This window comes from Gadus macrocephalus, chromosome 3, assembly GCF_031168955.1.
Source record: "Gadus macrocephalus chromosome 3, ASM3116895v1".
Taxonomy (NCBI): Eukaryota; Metazoa; Chordata; class Actinopteri; order Gadiformes; family Gadidae; genus Gadus; species Gadus macrocephalus.
Genome location: NC_082384.1, coordinates 26,138,464 through 26,157,382, shown reverse-complemented (window position 1 = coordinate 26,157,382; position 18,919 = coordinate 26,138,464). Strand labels below are relative to the sequence as shown.

Below are 18,919 nucleotides of genomic sequence, written 5' to 3'. Positions count from 1 at the left end.
TATTAAAACGATTAGCCAATTATTTAGGTTTATTCATTAATTAAGTGCAAGGCTATGAATACAATGGTAGACGTATGAAACGCATTGAGGACATATCTAAATATATTATATATATTTATAAAGTGTGTGATTCTAATGAATAAATATATCCTGTATCTTTAAATCCCTAACCCGGCAGTCAACTGACGTTCTGATCGTGTAGACTTGACATCCACGGTGGGTCCGGACTTCAGCCTCATGAACCTCAGGCATTGTAAAAATGTGTATTGCACTGGTCCTCTGCCAATATCCACAAAAAAAGTCACTATGCAATTTACCTAATGCGTGATATCGACCCGCGCAGATGTTAGGAGGATCACTTAACACACAAAGAGACAGAACCACAGGAGTGTGAAGTGTAGTGTTGACTGACGTGCGACCATCCGTGCAGTGGAAGAGTCTCCAAATCGGGTTAATCTAGCGTCAGGATGTTCGGGACAGGTGCCCCCCAGAGGTTCATCAGCGGGGTGGTGGAAGGTAAGGGTGTAGATCTTTATCTTCGTATTGTCATGAAAGCTCCGCGGGGTTTTCGGGGACATATTTATTGCACATTTTATGAAATCACTTAAAATGTAAACGTAAACAACCTCATGAAACTACGGAAGGGGATTGGGGACATATGGTAATTATTTTGTGTTCTGATAACATAGTCAGAATACTGTCAGAATACTAATCTCTTAATTCCGAGTTTAAAATCAGAATACTAACATAAAAAAAATCAAAACACTTTCTCAGTCCGAGTTTAAAGTCAGAACTCACTCTCAATAATCACGTCTGGCCCGAAACCTCTTCCGTATGAAACGGTCCCACATTATGATTGTAATATTTTCTTGCCAAAGGCTTCTATGGGCGACCATGGACTATGGAGCAAAGAACACAACTTTTCAAAAGGTAATAACGCATTTTTATTCTCCTTTTTGCAAAACAGTAGCGCCAGATTTAGAATACGTGAATAAGAAAGCTTTATGTGTTTTTAGGGAGCAGACCTGGGGGTTGAACACCTACCTGTACGCCCCCAAGGACGACTACAAACACCGCATGTACTGGAGGGACCTGTACTCTGCTGAGGAAGGAGGTAGGGGCGCACACACACACACACACACACACACACACACACACACACACACACACACACACACACACACACACACACACACACACACACACACACACACACACACACACACACACACACACACACACACACACACACACACACACACACACACACCTTATCTACTATAATGATTTACATTTCACCCTATTGATATTGCACTTTTTGCGATTGTGATTCATTCTTTAATCATCATCTCAGCACCACGACACAGTGTCCTACAGATCAGTTTAAAGATGCTAAATGCTCACACTTGACCTCACCTCCGAGTTGTTTCCTCCCTGGTTGTTCCAGAGCAACTGAAGGCGTTGATCTCCGCCGCCCATCAGCACGATGTGGAGTTCATCTACGCCCTCTCCCCCGGCCTGGACATCACCTTCTCCAACCCCAAGGAGGTCTCCGCCCTGCAGAGGAAGCTGGACCAGGTACAGGCCGGGCGTGGGCGCAGGTCCCTAGAGAAGAGCAGATAAACAGGACCTCCCTGGGACGGGACTGGGGTGATCCGCGAGGGTGCGATCAGATCTCCAGGGAAGGCCTTCATCATATCACTGAATACATCCACATTTAGCAGATGCTTTTACACAAAGCGACTTACAATAAGTCCATTGGTCAGAAGAAAGAGAAACAATATATCGCTGTCGGTACAGTAAGGATGTTCATGGAGCCAAGTGCCGAGCACTAACCATCACTAGGTTAACTAGGTTAACATTCCCCACACACAACAAAGAAAGCTAGGATAAGGTGCTACAAAATGCTGAGTACAAATACCAACTATAAGTGCAAGGACTACAACATACAATAAGTGTGTACATTAAGTGCCAACAGAATAGGAGTAATGGAGCACTACAGTGCAATATAAAAATACAAGCGTGTGAAGAACACATGTCGGCGGCGTGGGGCTCAGGAGGTAGAGCGGGTCGTCTGGTAACCTGGAGGTCGCTGGTTCGATCCCCGGCTCCTCCTAGCTGAGTGTCGAGGTGTCCCTGAGCGAGACGCCTCAACCTGACTGCTCCTGACCAGCTGGCTGTCGCCCTGCGGGGCTGACTCCGCCGTCGGGGGGTGAATGAGTGGGTGAATGGGTGAATGTGAGGCAGTATTGTAAAGCGCTTTGAGCGGCCGCTGGGTAGGACAGCGCTGTGTAAATGCAGTCCTCTTACCGTCAGTAGCGGCTCCCAGTCGCTTCAGTCTCCCGTGGCCCCCAGGCGCAGGTCCTTCAGTAACGCGTCTTGTGGCCCCTAGGTTCAGGGCTTTGGCTGCAGGTCCTTCAGTAACGCGTCTTGTGGCCCCTAGGTTCAGGGCTTTGGCTGCAGGTCCTTCAGTAACGCGTCTTGTGGCCCCTAGGTTCAGGGCTTTGGCTGCAGGTCCTTCAGTAACGCGTCTTGTGGCCCCTAGGTTCAGGGCTTTGGCTGCAGGTCCTTCAGTAACGCGTCTTGTGGCCCCTAGGTTCAGGGCTTTGGCTGCAGGTCCTTCAGTAACGCGTCTTGTGGCCCCTAGGTTCAGGGCTTTGGCTGCAGGTCCTTCAGTAACGCGTCTTGTGGCCCCTAGGTTCAGGGCTTTGGCTGCAGGTCCTTCTCGCTGCTGTTCGACGACATCGAGGCGGAGATGTGTCCGGCGGACCGCGAGGCCTTCAGCTCCTTCGCCCACGCCCAGGTGGCCGTCACCAACCAGGTGTACCTGCACCTGGGGCAGCCCCACACCTTCCTCTTCTGCCCCACAGGTCAGCCTCGTGATGGATGGACATCAGCCTCGTTCCTAGAGTGGTTAATAGAGTTGTTTCTATGGTTGTTTCTAGATTTGTTTCTAAAGTGGTTTCTATGGTCTATGGCTGGATCTAGATTTGTTTCTAGAGTGGTTACTATGGTCACCTAGCATATCGAGTTAGGTGGTGGGGGCCGTATTGGCTGTGGGGTTTGAATCCCCGAGGACTGCAACCTACCTGTAGCCCTTCAGCAATATACCCCAACCCCTACCCACCTGCATCTAGCATGTTTCATGTAACATAGCCCCTGACTACATCCCCCGGGGCCTTCTGCTGGGCTCCTGCAGACATGGGAGTCCGGGGGAATGTGGAACAGCCGGTTCACCGTTCAGGTTTGCTAGCGCTACACGGCCTGGTGTGACAGGCTCTCACCAGGAGAGCGCTCCCTGAGTGTGTGTGGAGGCGGCTGCCTTAACCTGTTGCACACAGAGTACTTAATGTGTAACAGGTGTGCAGCCTCACCAGCCCCAGAGTCCAATCAGAATCGGACAGGTGAGGCTACTTAGAGCAGTCGCTGTCGACAAAAGTGTCGCTAAATAACAAACTTAGGACATTGAACGGATTCAAAATCAATAAACAATAAAAAGAACTCAAACGCTCAGTCTAAGATAAGATACATTTGTTATCTTATCTTATCTTCGATTGGCCGTTGGATTTTTTTATGTTGTTCTAATGAATGCATCCAGGAGCATAATAGTTTCACATGTTTTAGTTGGAGATATATTTTAAAGATTTACTTTACTAAATCATAAAACTTAAAACTATGGATATCTTAATTTATATTATTTTGGCCTGTATGTAATGATTCACTATTATTTAATTGATGATTTTTGCCTGTATGTTAGGATTCACTATTGTTGAATTCATATCGTTTTGGTCTGAAAATTAAAAGTTATATAATGAGCGAACGCCATCCGCTCAGCCTCCAGCGTAGGACGGGACCCTCCTCTCCAGGTAGCTGACCCCGCCCTGTTCCTCCCCCTCCAGATTACTGCGCTGCGTTCTGCACCCCCAGCGTCTCCCAGTCCGCCTACCTGCTCACCGTGGGGGGGGGGCTGCTGCCCGGCATCGACGTGCTCTGGACCGGTGAGGAGGGGGGCCGGGACCCCCGACTCACTCGCTCATATGGAACCCCGGAACTCACTCACACTCTCTCACTCACTCATTCATAGGAAACCCCGGAACTCACTCACTCACTCATTCATATGGAACCCTGGAACTCACTCTCTCACTCACTCATTCATATGGAACCCCGGAACTCACTCTCACTGACTCATTCATATGGAACCCCGGAACTCACTCTCGCTCACTCATTCATAGGAAACCCCGGAACTCACTGTCGCTCACTCATACAGACCCCTGAAGTCCAGGGCCCTATTTCACTCCCTCACCCTCTCCCTCATGTGACCCCTTGCTGTGTGGGTCTCCAGGTCCCAAAGTCGTGTCCCACGTCATCTCCGTGGAGTCCATCGATGAGGTGACCTCCGTCCTGAAGAGGGCGCCGGTCATCTGGGACAACATCCACGCCAACGACTACGACCCCCAGAGGCTGTTCCTGGGGCCCTTTAAGGTACTGGAGGCTGTTCCTGGGGCCCTTTAAGGTACTGGAGGCTGTTCCTGGGGCCCTTTAAGGTACTGGAGGCTGTTCCTGGGGCCCTTTAAGGTACTGGAGGCTGTTCCTGGGGCCCTTTAAGGTACTGGAGGCTGTTCCTGGGGCCCTTTAAGGTACTGGAGGCTGTTCCTGGGGCCCTTTAAGGTACTGGAGGCTGTTCCTGGGGCCCTTTAAGGTACTGGAGGCTGTTCCTGGGGCCCTTTAAGGTACTGGAGGCTGTTCTTGGGGCCCGTTAAGGTACTAGAGGCTGTTCCCCTGGCTGTTCTAGAGCTGTTTTCTAGAGTGGTTTCTAGAGTTAATCCTAGAGTTGTTTCTAGAGTTGATTACTGGGTTGTTTCTAGAGTTGTTTCCAGAGCTTTTCTAGAGTTGAAAGCCCATAATCAACAGATACCTCTTTTCCCAGGACCGTCCATCTGCGCTGATTCCAAAGCTAAGGGGGGTCCTCACTAATCCCAACTGTGAGTTCCACCCCAACTTTGTGGCCATCCACACGCTGGCCACCTGGTGTCGGAGCGTGCCGAGCGCCGGGGACACGGGTGAGTCACAAACATCTGCTGCTCAATGTTACTACACACAAACTGACTCGCTCAGGGCTGGAGATGGTAAAATCATACAAATGATTACCCTGCGACCTTCTGTGACCCCAGGTGAGGAGGATCAGAGCTACAGTCCCCAGAAGGCCCTCAGCCTGGCCCTGACCGACTGGCTGCAGGTGTTCCTGAACCCCGACCAACCAGGAGGTACGAGCAGTCCTAACCTTAACTACCACACAGAGCTGCACTGAGCTGGTTCAGGGGTTCACGGCGTTCCCCTGACCCTTGAACCCCGTCCAGGTCCTCAGAAGAAGGGCTCTCCGGACGAGGAGGCCATGCAGACGGACGTGGGCGTCTATGTCCCGGGGCCGGGGGACCACCCCCTGTACACCGCGGAGCCCCTGACCCTGGCTGACCTCAACCTGCTGTCAGAGCTCTTCTACCTGCCCTACGAGTACGGCCCAAGGGCCAGGAGCATGCTGCAGCAGCTGGACTGGCTGAGGGCCCACAGCACGGCCGCCGCCGCCGACAACGACCAGGTGATCCTCACACCTGAGACTGAGATCCTCCTTCCTCCTTCTCCTCATCACTCTCCTCTCTCTGTTCTCCTCATCGCTCTCCTCTCTGTTCTCCTCATCACTCTCCTCTCTGTTCTCCTCATCACTCTCCTCTCCGTTCTCCTCATCATTCTCCTCTCTGTTCTCCTCTTTTCTCCTGTGTTCTCCTCTCTGTTCTCCTCTCTGTTCTCCTCATCGTTCTCCTCTGTTCTCATCGCTCTCCTCTGTTCTCTGCTCTTTTCTCCTCTCTGTTCTCTGCTCTTTTCTCCTCATCGTTCTCCTCATCACTCTCCTCTCTGTTCTCCTCACCGTTCTCCTCTCTGTTCGCCTGTGTTCTCCTCATCACTCTCCTCCCTGTTCTCCTGTGTTCTCCTCATCACTCTCCTCTCTGTTCTCCTCTCTGTTCTCCTCACCCTTCTCCTCTGTTCTCCTCATCGTTCTCCTCTCTGTTCTCCTCACCGTTCTCCTCTCTGTTCGCCTGTGTTCTCCTCATCACTCTCCTCCCTGTTCTCCTGTGTTCTCCTCATCACTCTCCTCTCTGTTCTCCTCTCTGTTCTCCTCACCCTTCTCCTCTGTTCTCCTCTCTGTTCTCCTCACCGTTCTCCTCTCTGTTCGCCTGTGTTCTCCTCATCACTCTCCTCCCTGTTCTCCTGTGTTCTCCTCATCACTCTCCTCTCTGTTCTCCTGTGTTCTCCTCATCCTTCTCATCGTTCTCCTCTCTGTTCTCCTCCTCCTTCTCCTCTCTGTTCTCCAGAGCGCCGAGTGGCACTCCCAGGCGCAGGCCTTTGACCAGATGTGCGAGGCGGTGGTGCAGATGTTCACCCGCCTGTCCAACGCGCCCAACCGCCGCATCCTCTACGACCTCTACGACTACATCTGTGACATCAAGAGCGGAGTGGGCCTGGCCCGCGCCCACATCAAGACGCTAGGCAAGAGGGGCAAGAGGGGCAACTGGGGTCAAGAGGGGGCAAGAGGGGCGAGTGAGTGGGCTTGGCCCGTGCCCACATCAAGGCGCTAGGCAAGAGGGGCAACAGGGGGCAAGAGGAGCAACAGGGGGCAAGAGGGGCAACGGGGCGAGTGAGTGGGCCTGGCCCGCGCCCACATCAAGGCGCTAGGCAAGAGGGGCAACAGGGGCAAGAGAGGGCAAGAGGGGGCAAGAGGGGGCAAGAGGGGCGAGTGAGTGGGCCTGGCCCGCGCCCACATCAAGGCGCTAGGCAAGAGGGGCAACAGGGGCAAGAGAGGCAAGAGGGGGCAAGAGGGGGCAAGAGAGGGCAAGAGGGGCAACGGGGGGCAAGAGGGGCAACAGGGGCAAGAGGGGGCAAGAGGGGCAACGGGGCGAGTGAGTGGGCCTGGCCCGCGCCCACATCAAGGCGCTAGGCAAGAGGGGCAAGAGGGAGGCAAGAGGGGCAAGCTGGGGCAAGAGAGGGCAAGAGGGGTGAGTGAGTGGGCCTGGCCCGCGCCCACATCAAGGCGCTAGGCAAGAGGGGCAACAGGGGCAAGAGGGGGAAAGAGGGCTAACAGGGGCAAGAGGGGCAACGGGGCGAGTGAGTGGGCCTGGCCCGCGCCCACATCAAGGCGCTAAGCAAGAGAGGGCAAGAGGGGCAACGGGGCAACGCAGGCCTGCGGAGCACTTCTCCTAGAGATGTTTCTGGAGCTGTTTCTGTAGTTCTGTGTAGCGTAACTCTACACTCTGTGTAGCGTAACTCTACACGCTGGTTAGCGTGAGGAAACAGAGAGGAGAGCGATGAGAACAGAGAGGAGAGCGATGAGAACAGAGAGAGGAGAGTGATGAGAACAGAGAGAGGAGAGTGATGAGAACAGAGAGAGGAGAGTGATGAGGAGAACAGAGAGAGGAGAGTGATGAGAACAGAGAGAGGAGAGCGATGAGGAGAACAGAGAGGAGAGTGATGAGGAGAACAGAGAGAGGAGAGTGATGAGAACAGAGAGAGGAGAGCGATGAGGAGAACAGAGAGGAGAGTGATGAGGAGAACAGAGAGAGGAGAGCGATGAGAACAGAGAGAGGAGAGCGATGAGGAGAACAGAGAGAGGAGAGCGATGAGAACAGAGAGAACAGAGTGATGAGGAGAACAGAGAGGAGAGTGATGAGAACAGAGAGGAGAGTGATGAGGAGAACAGAGAGAGGAGTGATGAGAACAGAGAGAGGAGAGCGATGAGGAGAACAGAGAGGAGAGTGATGAGGAGAACAGAGAGAGGAGAGCCATGAGGAGAACAGAGAGGACATTGATGAGGAGAACAGAGAGGAGAGCGATGAGAACAGAGAGAGGAGAGCCATGAGGAGAACAGAGAGGAGAGTGATGAGAACAGAGAACACCTAGTGTTGTTTCTAGGGTTCTAGAGTTGTTTCTAGAAACAACTCACTTGTGGTGTCACTAGCGGTTCGAGCTGGTACATGTTGACATTTCCTGACGTGTCTGTGGTCCCACAGGGGGGCGTGGGGCCCGTCCCTCTGCCCAGGTCCTGAACCTCGACCCGGAGCCCTGGGGGTTCCGTGGCGGGCTCTCTGGAGAGATCCAGGTAACTGTGATTCAGCCTCTAAGTGGAGCGGGTTACGGTACTTCTATCGGTTTTCCGTAGTTCCTTTATTACATAGTATGGTTTCTTGTTTGAATTATCCTGAAGACAGTGAATTAGACATAGAGGGGAGGAATGGGGGAGAGGGGGGAGGACACGCTGCAATGGATCGAGGGCTAATGGCACCCTCTACCCTAGCCCTACACAGACCTCATGTCAGAAGGTCAAGGTGTACCCACATTCAGATCATGGATGATGATTGGTTGTCCTAAGGCTTAGGACAACATAATTCCATGTTCCAGCATATTTTTTTAATTTGCTGCGGGCCAATTAAATATGGATCATGGGCCGCACTTGGCCCGCGGGCCGGAGTTTGGACACCCCTGTACTAGGCAGTAGAGGTTGGTCCAGAGACCTCTCACTCACTTGGTCCTCGTTCCTGTTCCCAGAGGATGCTCCCCTGCCACGGGAACCGGGACCTCTTCAGAACCCCCCCGAGGACGGCGGTGTACACAGTCCGGCCGCTGCGCCCGGACGACACGGTAGGGGGGCTAAGAGGAGCAGGGGGGGGGGGGGTTAAGGGATAAGAGGTGTTTCAAGGGAACTCCTCTTATTTTGGAGATCAAATTGATACCATGACACTAAAATAGTATAATAAAGTAGTAATAAAGTATTTTCATATTTTGTCAACACATTTTTAAACATCACATCCTACACCCACACATTTCATAAATGCTAAGAACTTGGTTCTTAAATATGTAGCATAACTATATATAAAACGTTTAATGTTCATTTTAGGGCTGGATTAGGTCTTGTGGCTCCTGATAGATTTTATTTGGTGGGAGGGACCTGTCTGCTGTGATGGTGAAGGTTCCGACCCATGCTCTAGGTCACGGTCCAGCGGATCTTCAAGGAGATGCAACGAGAGGAAGGGGGAGGGGCCACGACACTTCAACCCCAGATGAGTGATGGGTAGGTGTGTGTGTGTGTGTACAGTGTGTGTGTGTGTCCACCTCAAGATTCCCCTGCAACCTTCTGATAGCCCTCCCATCCTCTCCTCCTCCCAGCCTGTTCTCCGGCGGGCCCCTGGCCTCCGGCCCGTGCGCGCTGGTTCTGGAGGACGAGGAGGGGCTGTGTGGCTACGCCCTGGGACTCCCTGACGCCAGCCACGCCCCGCCCAACACCCAGGTGGGCGGGCCTTACAGGGCGCGGGGGTTCTGGCGTCTCCTCTGTTCAGGGCCGCGGTGGGGGAACGTGCTCCCTGCTGACGTCAGGACCGCAGTCGCTCACCAGCTCCCTCAAGAGACTTGAGACTCACCTGTTCAGAGTTCACCTGGACTCTGCATAGCCCCCCCCCCCCCCCCCCCCCCCCCCCCCTACGCACTTATTGTATGTTGTGCGCCCTGGCCCTTAATGTACACACTTATGTATGTTGTACGTCCTCCATTTAATGTACACCCTTAATGTATGTTGTGCGTCCTTGTACTTATTAATAGAGCAGTACCTAGCATCGTGTATCATCTTATCCTAGCCATCGTTGTTGCATATGGAGAATGGGTAAACCAAGCGATTGCTTTGGATAAAAGATTCTGCTAAATGTAAATGTGTCATGAGGAATCACTGGGCTGCACATGACTTGTGTTTCTGCCTCCTACCTGCAGAGGGCGCTGTGGGATTCCCTCTCCGCGGTTTACCCGTCACTGATCACCATGCAGCTGCTGCCCAGGGTCACTGACCCCGCCCCTGCCACGCGTATGATTGGTTGCCTGCTCTCGTCCATCAAAAGCTGTGGTGAGTTTTGTCTCTTCAAAAAAGATGAATGCAGTTAATCAGGGATGAGTTCTAACGAGCTGGTGAATGGGAGAGGGGGGTGGAGCAGGAGGGGGAGGGGGAGAGGGAGAGGGGGGTGGAGCAGGAGGGGGAGAGGGGAGGGGGAGGGGGAGGGGGAGGGGGAGAAGGAGGAGGAGCAGGAGGGGGAGCCATTAATCAGTGAGGAGTTCTAACGAGCTGGCGGTCCCTCCCCCCCCCCCAGGGTCCAGAGGGGCGTTCTGCGAGCTGAGACCCAACGACCGCAGGATGCTCGACTTCTACACCAAACTGGGCTCCTTCAAGACCCTCCCATTGGCTGGAGCCCCGCAGGAAGTGATCGCACTGGGGACGGCCCTGTGAACCAGTGGCTAGCGCTCAGGGTTTAGAGCAGTGGTTCCCAAATGGGGGTCTGCGTACCCCTAGGGGTACTGCAGGGGTACTGCAGGGGGTACTCAGAATTATTATATATATTTTTTTTAAAGTCGTCAGTTTCAGGAAGAAGATATTTGAATGGGATTCACCTGGACATGCTCTGGCCCTCCCCTGGCGTTGTGCCTCTTTTGTGGGGAGGGATAAGCAGATGTATGGATCGCAGGCCCATGTTCCTCACTTAATTGTGAGTATTTGCAGCCCTTTAATGTTCATGTTTACACAGCCAAATAGGATGCTCTATGTTCATTTTATTTTCTCTCAAATGTTTCGTGCCGGGGAAGGGGGTGCTCAGCTGAAAAAGTATCTTAGAGGGGGTACACTAGTAGAGATGGTTTGAGTACCACTGGGTCAGATGATGGCAGTGGGGACTGCCCTGTGAACCAGTGTCTAGCTCTCAGGGGTTAGATGATAGCACTGAGTCTAGCGCTCAGGGTTAGATGATTTAGATGATGATGATCTAAACACTAAGCTGGTAAACACATCAGCGATGATCTGACTGAGTGGTGAAAAGGAATCAGGAATCACTGCAGTCAAAGTGTTTGAGTCTGGGATTATTGTTGGATGAATAAAAAGCATTGGCTTGTATTTGGACTCTTCCATTGGTGATCACGCATTGCAGGAGGTCAAAGAACAATTCAAAACACTTTCATCCACTCCGTAAATTCCCATTTATTGTATAGAAATAAGTAATACATTAAAGATATTTTTAAATAAATCAACTCTTTCTGCTTTAAAATATAACAATCCTTTAGTTAAAATACTATTAAGTCTCCCAGAGCACCTTAAGTCACTTAGCTTAAGTCACTTGTCTTAAGTCACTTAGCTGAGGTCCACATTCGGAGGTTCCTAAGACGAGGACAGACCATGAGAGGAATGGAGAGAGGCTGACGTCTGGAGATAAGTAGACCATTGCATTAGCGTCACATTGAACAGGCACCTAGATAGAGGAAATTATATCCATATATATATATATAAAATAATTCAAGTAGTAACACACAAGGAAGCCATTTAAAAACGCATCAACATCCACGTCTTTACATCTATATAAAGTCGGTGAAACGCCTAAGGGATAAAAAAAACAGACAAGGGGGGGGAGACTCTTTAGCGTCTCCAGGGTTGTGTTAGGTCTTCCTGCAGTAACTTCCACCCAGGTCAGCCTCTGTTGGACGTGTGGCAGTATGCTGGCTAGGCTGAGGGCAGTGCTGCCAGCAGGACTATGAAACAGAGGACGCCGTCGTTCTGTTCTTATGTTGAATCAACCAGGCCGGTATCAGATAATCCAAACCCTAAAATGTCTTCATGAAGAAAACAATGCCCTTCAAATAAATAAAACGATGATCTAGCCTTCTACCTTCTTCCTATCTAGCCATGAGTTCCAACGTTATATTTTTGGCTGAGCGCATCAGGATTGGTGGATCACCCTTCATTACAGATCAGTGTTTAAAACGCCATATAAACCTAGTCTCCTTTTGGTTTGAAGATCAACAATTGGGAGTAGAAAAACAAGTACAATATTTAATTTTCGCAAGACGATTTGGTTTGATTCGCAGCCGAGGGTTAAACGTCGAGTTCAGCCGAGAGAACGTATTGCTGTGCAGCGTATTGCTCAGTTTGACTTCTGTCACATAAATGGTTACACCGTTAGTCTCACCAAAGACTTCCCTATGAGGTCCCTATGATGATGAACTGTGAGACGACTGAGTCCCCTCAGATACAGGGCCGTGACGCCTTGTAGTCACGGTCCTGTCACCTGTCTGTCCCCCTACTGTCACCTGTCTGTCCCCCTACTCTCACCTGTCTGTCCCCCTACTGTCACCTGAGTCGCTGGGCAGGAGTTTGCTACATGGAAACGATTCCCCCCGTTAACCAGTCTCTTGAAATATCGGACCACCTATCCCTCCACACACACACACACACACACACACACACACACACACACACACACACACACACACACACACACACACACACACACACACACACACACACACACACACACACACACACACACACACACACACACCTAGATGAACTCCAGGCCCTCGTACTTGACGTCGCCCATCTTGGTCTCGGCCAGCAGCACGCGGCCGTCCAGCGTGAAGGCCGTGATGTAGGTGGCGATGGCGCCGGCCACCTCCTCCGACTTCAGCGCCACCACCACGCGGTCCTGGGTGTCCGGGACGAACCGGAAGGAGGAGAAGCCGCGCGTGAGGCTGAGGGGCCCCACGCGCCGGGCCTCCGGGCCCCTGAAGTCGGGGCCGCAGGAGAGCAGCAGGTTGGTGGCGCGGCGCTCGTCCGCCGCCTCGTCGTAGCGCTCGTGGCTCGCCCGCCGCGGGAGGAAGAACCAGCGGCGCAGACGCTCACTCCACACCGCCGCCTCGTGGATCAGGTAGCCTGGGGGGGGGGAGGAGGAGGGGAGGAGGGGAGAGAGGGGAAAGAGGAGGGGGGAGAGGAGGGGGAGGGGGGAGAGGAGGGGGAGGGGGGAGGAGGATGAGGAGGGGGGAGGAGGGGGGAGAGGGGAAAGAGGAGGGGAAAGAGGAGGGGGGGGGAGGATGAGGAGGAGGAGGTGGAGGGGGAGGGCGGAGGAGGGGGAGGGGAGGAGGAGGAGAGGGGGGGAGGAGGGGGAGGAAAAGGAGAAGGGGAAAGAGGAGGGAGGGAGGAGAAGGAGGATGGGGGAGGAGGAGGAAGAGGAGGGGGGAGGAGGAGGAGCAGAGGAGGAGGAGCAGAGGAGGGGGGAGGAGGAGGAGCAGAGGAGGGGGGAGGAGGAGGAGCAGAGGAGGGGGGAGGAGGACAGGAGGGAGGAGGGGGGAGGAGGAGGAAGAGGAGGGGGGAGGAGGAGGAGCAGAGGAGGAGGACAGGAGGGAGGAGGGGGAGGAGGAGGAGGAAGAGGTGGAGGAGGGTCCATACATTAGAACAGAAGAAACACTGATGTACATAGACATGAAATCAACCTGATGATCAGTGATTAGGATCCCTCCATTAGGAGAACAGATTATGTTCTCATCCCCCAACACCCTCTAATGCACGTACTGTAAGTTGTACGTCCTGGGAACTAAAAACAGTACTTAGCGCGGTGTAGCGTCTTATCCTAGCTGTCTCTGTTGTGTACGGGGAATGGGTAAACCTAGTGATGGTTAGTCTTGGCACTTGGTTCTATGAACATCCTTACTGTCCCCACAGAGGTATATTGCTGTTTCTCTTTGTTCTGACTGATGCCCTCATTGTGAGTCGCGCTGGGTAGAAGCGTCTGAGCGTCGGCGGCGGGGGGGTCCTCACCTGGGGGCTGGATCCCGGCGGCGGTCCGCAGGGCGTTGTAGCGGGACACCCAGCTCTGGTGCTGCACGTCCCCCTGGTGGCCCACCACCTTCACCCACTCGGGGTGGTCGTTCAGCACCTCGCCCGCGGCGGTGGTCCACTCCTTCCCCAGGCCGCCCACGTACAGCCGCTGGTCCTTCACCGCCAGCCACTCCGCCTTGAACCCTGCAGGCCGCGGACGCAGGGCGCAGGTCTGAGCTCACACGCCGGGGTCGCTCTAGTGTCGTTCCGATACTCGCTGTTAGTTGTTCCGATACCGATACCAGGTGTTCCCGGTAGTTATACTATGCCAGTATCTAGAGTTCATCCGCCGATAGTGCCTTTAATGCAGTATGGAGTATCAATGCAATACAATACAACTTTATTGATCCCACTAGGGGCAATTAGTTTGAGCAGCTTGTTGTACAAACTGTCACATACAAACAACAAATACACAAACACAACTACGGAGCGTTTAGTAGTGGAGTTGCAGAGGGGATGAACGACTTGGAATGGCGGTTAGTTCTACAAGCAGGTGAAGCGTAGCGAAGCCCCGATGGCAACACAGAGAATTCACTTGTAAGAACCTGTGCAGAAGAAGCTAAAATACCTGCTAAAAATAACTCAAGTCCCTTTTGTTTCACTCCGGTGATCTTGGAACAGATGTTAACAATACTGTTCAGGCTGTTTCTGTCTTTTACTGTGAGGCTGTGAAACCAGCAGATAAAAGAAAAGCTCAGGAGGCGCTCAATAAATGATTGGTAAAAACGACAAAGGATAACGGGACTGACAGAAAATGAATTTAGTTTGCGGTGAAGGTGAATTCTCTGTTGCCCGATCGTATCGGCGAGTATGTAAGTCTATGCACTGATCCGATCAGAGGATTCATTTACTACGAAGAGAACATGAATCACTACGGTGTTAAGCTGCGTTCGACCTACGTGCGTTCAAGCAACCTTGTTCGAAAAACATGGACGCATGGACATTTAACTACAAGAATACAAATGTATGATTATAATTATAGATTATAAATGGTCTAGTTTATAGCAAGTGAACCGGCGGCGATACATTGCTGTCATCGTAGGAGAACCCTTCAATAAGAACAAGTGCTGTTAGTAGTTACAATGCTAGACGCCGTATCTGTATAAACCCGGTATCGATACTCAAGTTCAGGAACCGGAACCGGAATCGGGAAGGAGAAAATGGAATGGGAACATCTTTAGTGTAAAGGCTGCTGCTCACGGCCATGGAAATCCATCGGAGGGCATTTGATTCACAAATACAAGCAGGGCAGAATTTGCATCGCCTGACTCAACCTGGTGACGGGGTGAAGGCGGAGCCTGGTGATGGGGTGAGGGCGGAGCCTATTGACGGGGTGAGGGCGGAGCCTAGTGCCGGGGTGAGGGCGGAGCCTGGTGACGGTGTAAAGGCGGAGCCTAGTGACGGGGCAAAGGCGGAGCCTGGTGACGGGGTGAGGGCGGAGCCTATTGACGGGGTGAGGGCGGAGCCTAGTGCCGGGGTGAGGGCGGAGCCTGGTGACGGTGTAAAGGCGGAGCCTAGTGACGGGGCAAAGGCGGAGCCTGGTGACGGGGTGAGGGCGGAGCCTATTGACGGGGTGAGGGCGGAGCCTAGTGCCGGGGTGAGGGCGGAGCCTGGTGACGGTGTAAAGGCGGAGCCTAGTGACGGGGCAAAGGCGGAGCCTGGTGACGGGGTGAAGGCGGAGCCTAGTGACGGGGTGAAGGCGGAGCCTAGTGATGGGGTGAAGGCGGAGCCTGGTGACGGGGTAAAGGCGGAGCCTGCTGACGGGGCGAAGGCGGAGCCTGTTGACGGGGTAGAGGCGGAGCCTCGGGTCTCACCTTTGGACACAAGTCCGTCCCCGTCCGGGAGGATGACCCAGGGGACGGCCCGGTTGCCCTCGATGCGGTACACCACCCCGGTGCGGTCGTCCACGGTGTACAGGTGGCCGTTGAACACCACCAGCTCCGACAGCTCCATGCCTGGGGGAGCGACCAGAAACCCTTGAGCAAGGCATGGGTTACCTCCACACGTTGAAACACTGAACTAAGTGGAACTGACCTGAAGTTGGCCAATCAGTGGATCTATATTCAGGCACTAGATCCATTAAACCACTGCCGTTACCAGAGCTCAAAGTGATCTCTGGTCTGAGACCAATTGAAGCATCATCTCATAACGTTGACTAGTCCAGACTCACCTGTTCAGAGTTCACCTGGACTCTGCACAGCCTGCCCCTTACCCCCGTTACGCACTCATTGTATGTTGTACAGCCTGGCATTTATAAACAGTCACCACCTCCTCTTCCCCCCCCCCTCACCTCGGCCCTTCTCCGCCAGGTGGCTCTCCAGCGTCACCTGCTCCTCGTCCCACTCCACCTCCAGCCGCTCCCCGCCCCCCCCCACCGTGAGGTGGCCCCTCCTCATGTAGCTGAACCAGGTCTGCTCTTTGGTGCTGCGCGAGGCCGTGTCCAGGTCCGCGATCACGGCAATGCGGTACCGCACGCCCGCCCCCGTCCTCTGCGGCGGGCTCAGCGGGTACGTGGCGTTGTACGGCGCCGCGGCGCCGGGGGCGTGGCGGTCGCCGACCCCCTCCCCCTCGCGGCGGTGCGGCTTGCTGTCGTGGTAACTGTGGGCGCGGCCGCCGTGGTCCCCGCTGTGGGGGGGCCGGTGCAGGTAGACGAGGAGGGCGAGGGACAGCAGCGCCAGCAGCGCGATGGCGCGCCAGCGCAGGTGGAAGCGCGGGTCGGAGGCGGAGACCGTCATGGACGCCCACACCGGGCAGAGGCCGCCGACGGCGAGACCGAAGAGGTTCATCGGACCGTGCTCATCCCCGACTCAGTCGCTACCTAGGGAGGGAGAGAAGAGCTCATCATCACACTAATGACCTCGTTAGGAGATGACCTCATCATCACACTGTAGCATACGATGACCTCGTTAGGAGATGACCTCATCATCACACTGTAGCATACGATGACCTCGTTAGGAGAGATGACCTCATCATCACACTGTAGCATACGATGACCTCGTTAGGAGAGATGACTTCATCAACACACTGTAGTGTATGATGACCTCGTTAGGAGAGATGACCTCATCAACACCCTGTAGTGTATGATGACCTCGTCAGTAGAGATGACCTCATCAGCACACTGTAGTGTACCTCGTTAGTAGGGATGACCTCATCAGCACACTAATGACCTCGACAGTAGAGATGACCTCATCAGCACACTGTAGTATAGGATGACCTCGTTAGCAGAGAAGACCTCATCAGCACACTGTAGTGTACCTCGTTAGTAGGGATGACCTCATCAGCACACTGTAGTATATGATGACCTCGACAGTAGAGATGACCTCGTCAGTAGATGGCCTCATCGTCACACTAGTATTGACCTTGTTAGTAGTGGCTCATCATCACACTAGTATACAATGACCTTGTTAGTGACACATAACGACAATCAGGCCATGTTTTATAGAGGATGTCGGTTCGTCAGAATGTTGTCGTTGTGTTTATAATGACCCTTGTCTATTGTTCTGCCAGTGACACTAAATATGCAGGGAAAGTAGGCCAGCGGCGGAGTGCTGAGGCTCAGCCCGTCTGACAGACCCTGCTCTGTTCAGAGGAACGACCGCAGCGCATTCCCCAGCACAACGGCATGGGGCTCAGGAGGCAGAGCGGGCCGGCTGGTGACCGGAAGGTCGCTAGTTCGATCCCCGAGCTCGTCCTAGCTGAGTGCCGAGGTGTCCCTGAGCGAGACGCCTCACCCTGACTGCCCCTGACGAGCTGGCCGTCGCCCTGCGTGGCTGACTCCACCGTCGGTGTGTGAAGGTGGGTATGCATGGGTGAATATGTGTATGAATGGGGGAATGTTAGGCAATATTATAAAGAGCTTTGAGTGTCTTCTGGTTAGAAAAGCGCTGAATAAATGCATTCCATTTACCATCCGTTTACCACAACGCCTCACTCTGGTCCACAATCAGCTACAGGCGGATTCCTGAATATGTCTGTTGTCCATGTTTGTGTTCAACGTAGGCTATACAGTGTGATTCATGTGTGCGGGTATTCCCAAGTTGGCTTGTTGAAACATGTCCAACACGTTGTTGGTTTGGGTCGAACAGCCAAAGTCTACAGCCCAGGGGGTTAGGTACATATTGTACATTACATTAAAGGTTGCAGATATTGTACACAGTAAACGCTACGTTAAATGTTAAAAGGTTAATTTGGTTCAACCAAACAATACAGAGTCCAACCAGAGAATATCTTGGATATATCAAATATAATATCTTGGATAAATGCCATCTAATGTTTTATATATATCCCATCGAATATCTTAAGATATATCCCATAATATCTTAGATATATCCCATCTGGATTAGCAAGTAACGACGTTACCAAGTGCGACAAGAAACCACCTCAACTATGAACTTATTAAAAACTATTTCAAATGGAGCTATGGACCAGGACACACTATGTACCAGGACACAACTTAGTAATTCAAGAAGTAAGACGCAAAAAGTGTTAGATGAAGGCTCCAATGACCCACAAGCAGACAGAGACTCGAGTGTGGACCTGAACCCCGGGTCCCCACTCTTGACCCCGGATCCCCTCTCTAGACCCCGGATCCCCTCTCTAGACCCCGGTATCCCTCCGCTCTCGACCACGTAGAGAGGCGGTCAGCCGGCGCGTCTTGCTCCACTTTGTCTGTTAACCAAACTTCCGTCTTGTGACCCGTTAGCGAATAGGGAAGCTCCTCAGCGCCCGTTTACGGCCACGAATTTGGGAACTTGGACGAACGCGAACGACGGTATCTGTTACCGGCAGAAGGGTTAGCGCGTTAGCTAGCAGTAACGAGCTAGCACTTCTTAGCTACCGGTTGCTCTTCCAGAAGCATGTCACGTTTACTGTCGCATTTTATCGCCTTTTCGAAACGTTTTGGCAGCTTGACGAACCTGTGAGATGGCTTCGGTTTCCTCGGGTCTGCTTAAGTAAAGTCCCGGTGGCGGTCTGCTATCTCCGGTCCATCGCGTCTCTTCTCCCGGCAGAGACTCTCGGAGTGCGGCGGAGCGCAGGAGCGGTGTGGGTCTGAGCTCTGCGCGCTGCGCGGCGGGCGGTCCGCGCAGAGCTTAGCGCGCCGACTTCTGAGCGGTGACACTTGTCGCGTTGCCGCCGGAGGAATACTAAATAAATAATAACTATGTACTATCGGCCTAATTAATGTTGGAACGTATT

General features: G+C 53.1%; 2 protein-coding genes across 3 annotated transcripts; one reads left to right on the top strand and one right to left on the bottom strand.

The window, feature by feature from the left end:
* Nucleotides 1–181: 181 nt before the first annotated feature.
* On the top strand, nucleotides 182–10,972 carry ogal (O-GlcNAcase like). Its single transcript, XM_060048265.1, has 17 exons — nucleotides 182–516; nucleotides 879–930; nucleotides 1,017–1,114; nucleotides 1,448–1,578; nucleotides 2,699–2,870; nucleotides 3,900–3,998; nucleotides 4,343–4,482; nucleotides 4,928–5,060; nucleotides 5,172–5,264; nucleotides 5,358–5,596; nucleotides 6,369–6,543; nucleotides 8,061–8,149; nucleotides 8,596–8,688; nucleotides 9,036–9,118; nucleotides 9,214–9,334; nucleotides 9,808–9,937; nucleotides 10,179–10,972. The coding sequence occupies exons 1-17, from the start codon at nucleotides 468–470 to the stop codon at nucleotides 10,313–10,315; spliced, it is 2,034 nt and encodes a 677-aa protein (XP_059904248.1). The 5' UTR covers nucleotides 182–467; the 3' UTR covers nucleotides 10,316–10,972.
* A 59-nt stretch (nucleotides 10,973–11,031) lies between these two features.
* Nucleotides 11,032–18,814, bottom strand: cant1b (calcium activated nucleotidase 1b). 2 transcript variants are annotated; one of them, XR_009524984.1, is made up of 6 exons: nucleotides 18,640–18,814; nucleotides 16,014–16,541; nucleotides 15,538–15,678; nucleotides 13,664–13,867; nucleotides 12,204–12,781; nucleotides 11,032–12,159 (listed from the first exon to the last, which is right to left on the bottom strand). XR_009524984.1 is itself a non-coding variant. In XM_060048266.1 (5 exons), the coding sequence occupies exons 2-5, from the start codon at nucleotides 16,507–16,509 to the stop codon at nucleotides 12,411–12,413; spliced, it is 1,212 nt and encodes a 403-aa protein (XP_059904249.1). In that variant the 5' UTR covers nucleotides 16,510–16,541; nucleotides 18,640–18,814; the 3' UTR covers nucleotides 11,032–12,410. The 2 variants fall into 2 exon arrangements, 1 of the variants encoding a protein (XP_059904249.1); XM_060048266.1 differs by having other exon boundaries at nucleotides 11,032–12,781.
* Between the last annotated feature and the right edge of the window lie 105 nt (nucleotides 18,815–18,919).

Bases quoted from the DNA above. Each gene is read 5' to 3' on its own strand.
- ogal (XM_060048265.1), top strand. From the start codon at position 468: ATGTTCGGGACAGGTGCCCCCCAGAGGTTCATCAGCGGGGTGGTGGAA. The intron at 8,150-8,595 runs GTAACTGTGATT...TCCTGTTCCCAG, and splicing joins GGCTCTCTGGAGAGATCCAG to AGGATGCTCCCCTGCCACGG. The intron at 9,119-9,213 runs GTAGGTGTGTGT...TCCTCCTCCCAG, and splicing joins CAACCCCAGATGAGTGATGG to CCTGTTCTCCGGCGGGCCCC.
- cant1b (XM_060048266.1), bottom strand. From the start codon at position 16,509: ATGAACCTCTTCGGTCTCGCCGTCGGCGGCCTCTGCCCGGTGTGGGCG. The intron at 15,679-16,013 runs GTGAGGGGGGGG...TCGCTCCCCCAG, and splicing joins CCTGGCGGAGAAGGGCCGAG to GCATGGAGCTGTCGGAGCTG. The intron at 13,868-15,537 runs GTGAGACCCGAG...CGCGGCCTGCAG, and splicing joins GGACGGACTTGTGTCCAAAG to GGTTCAAGGCGGAGTGGCTG.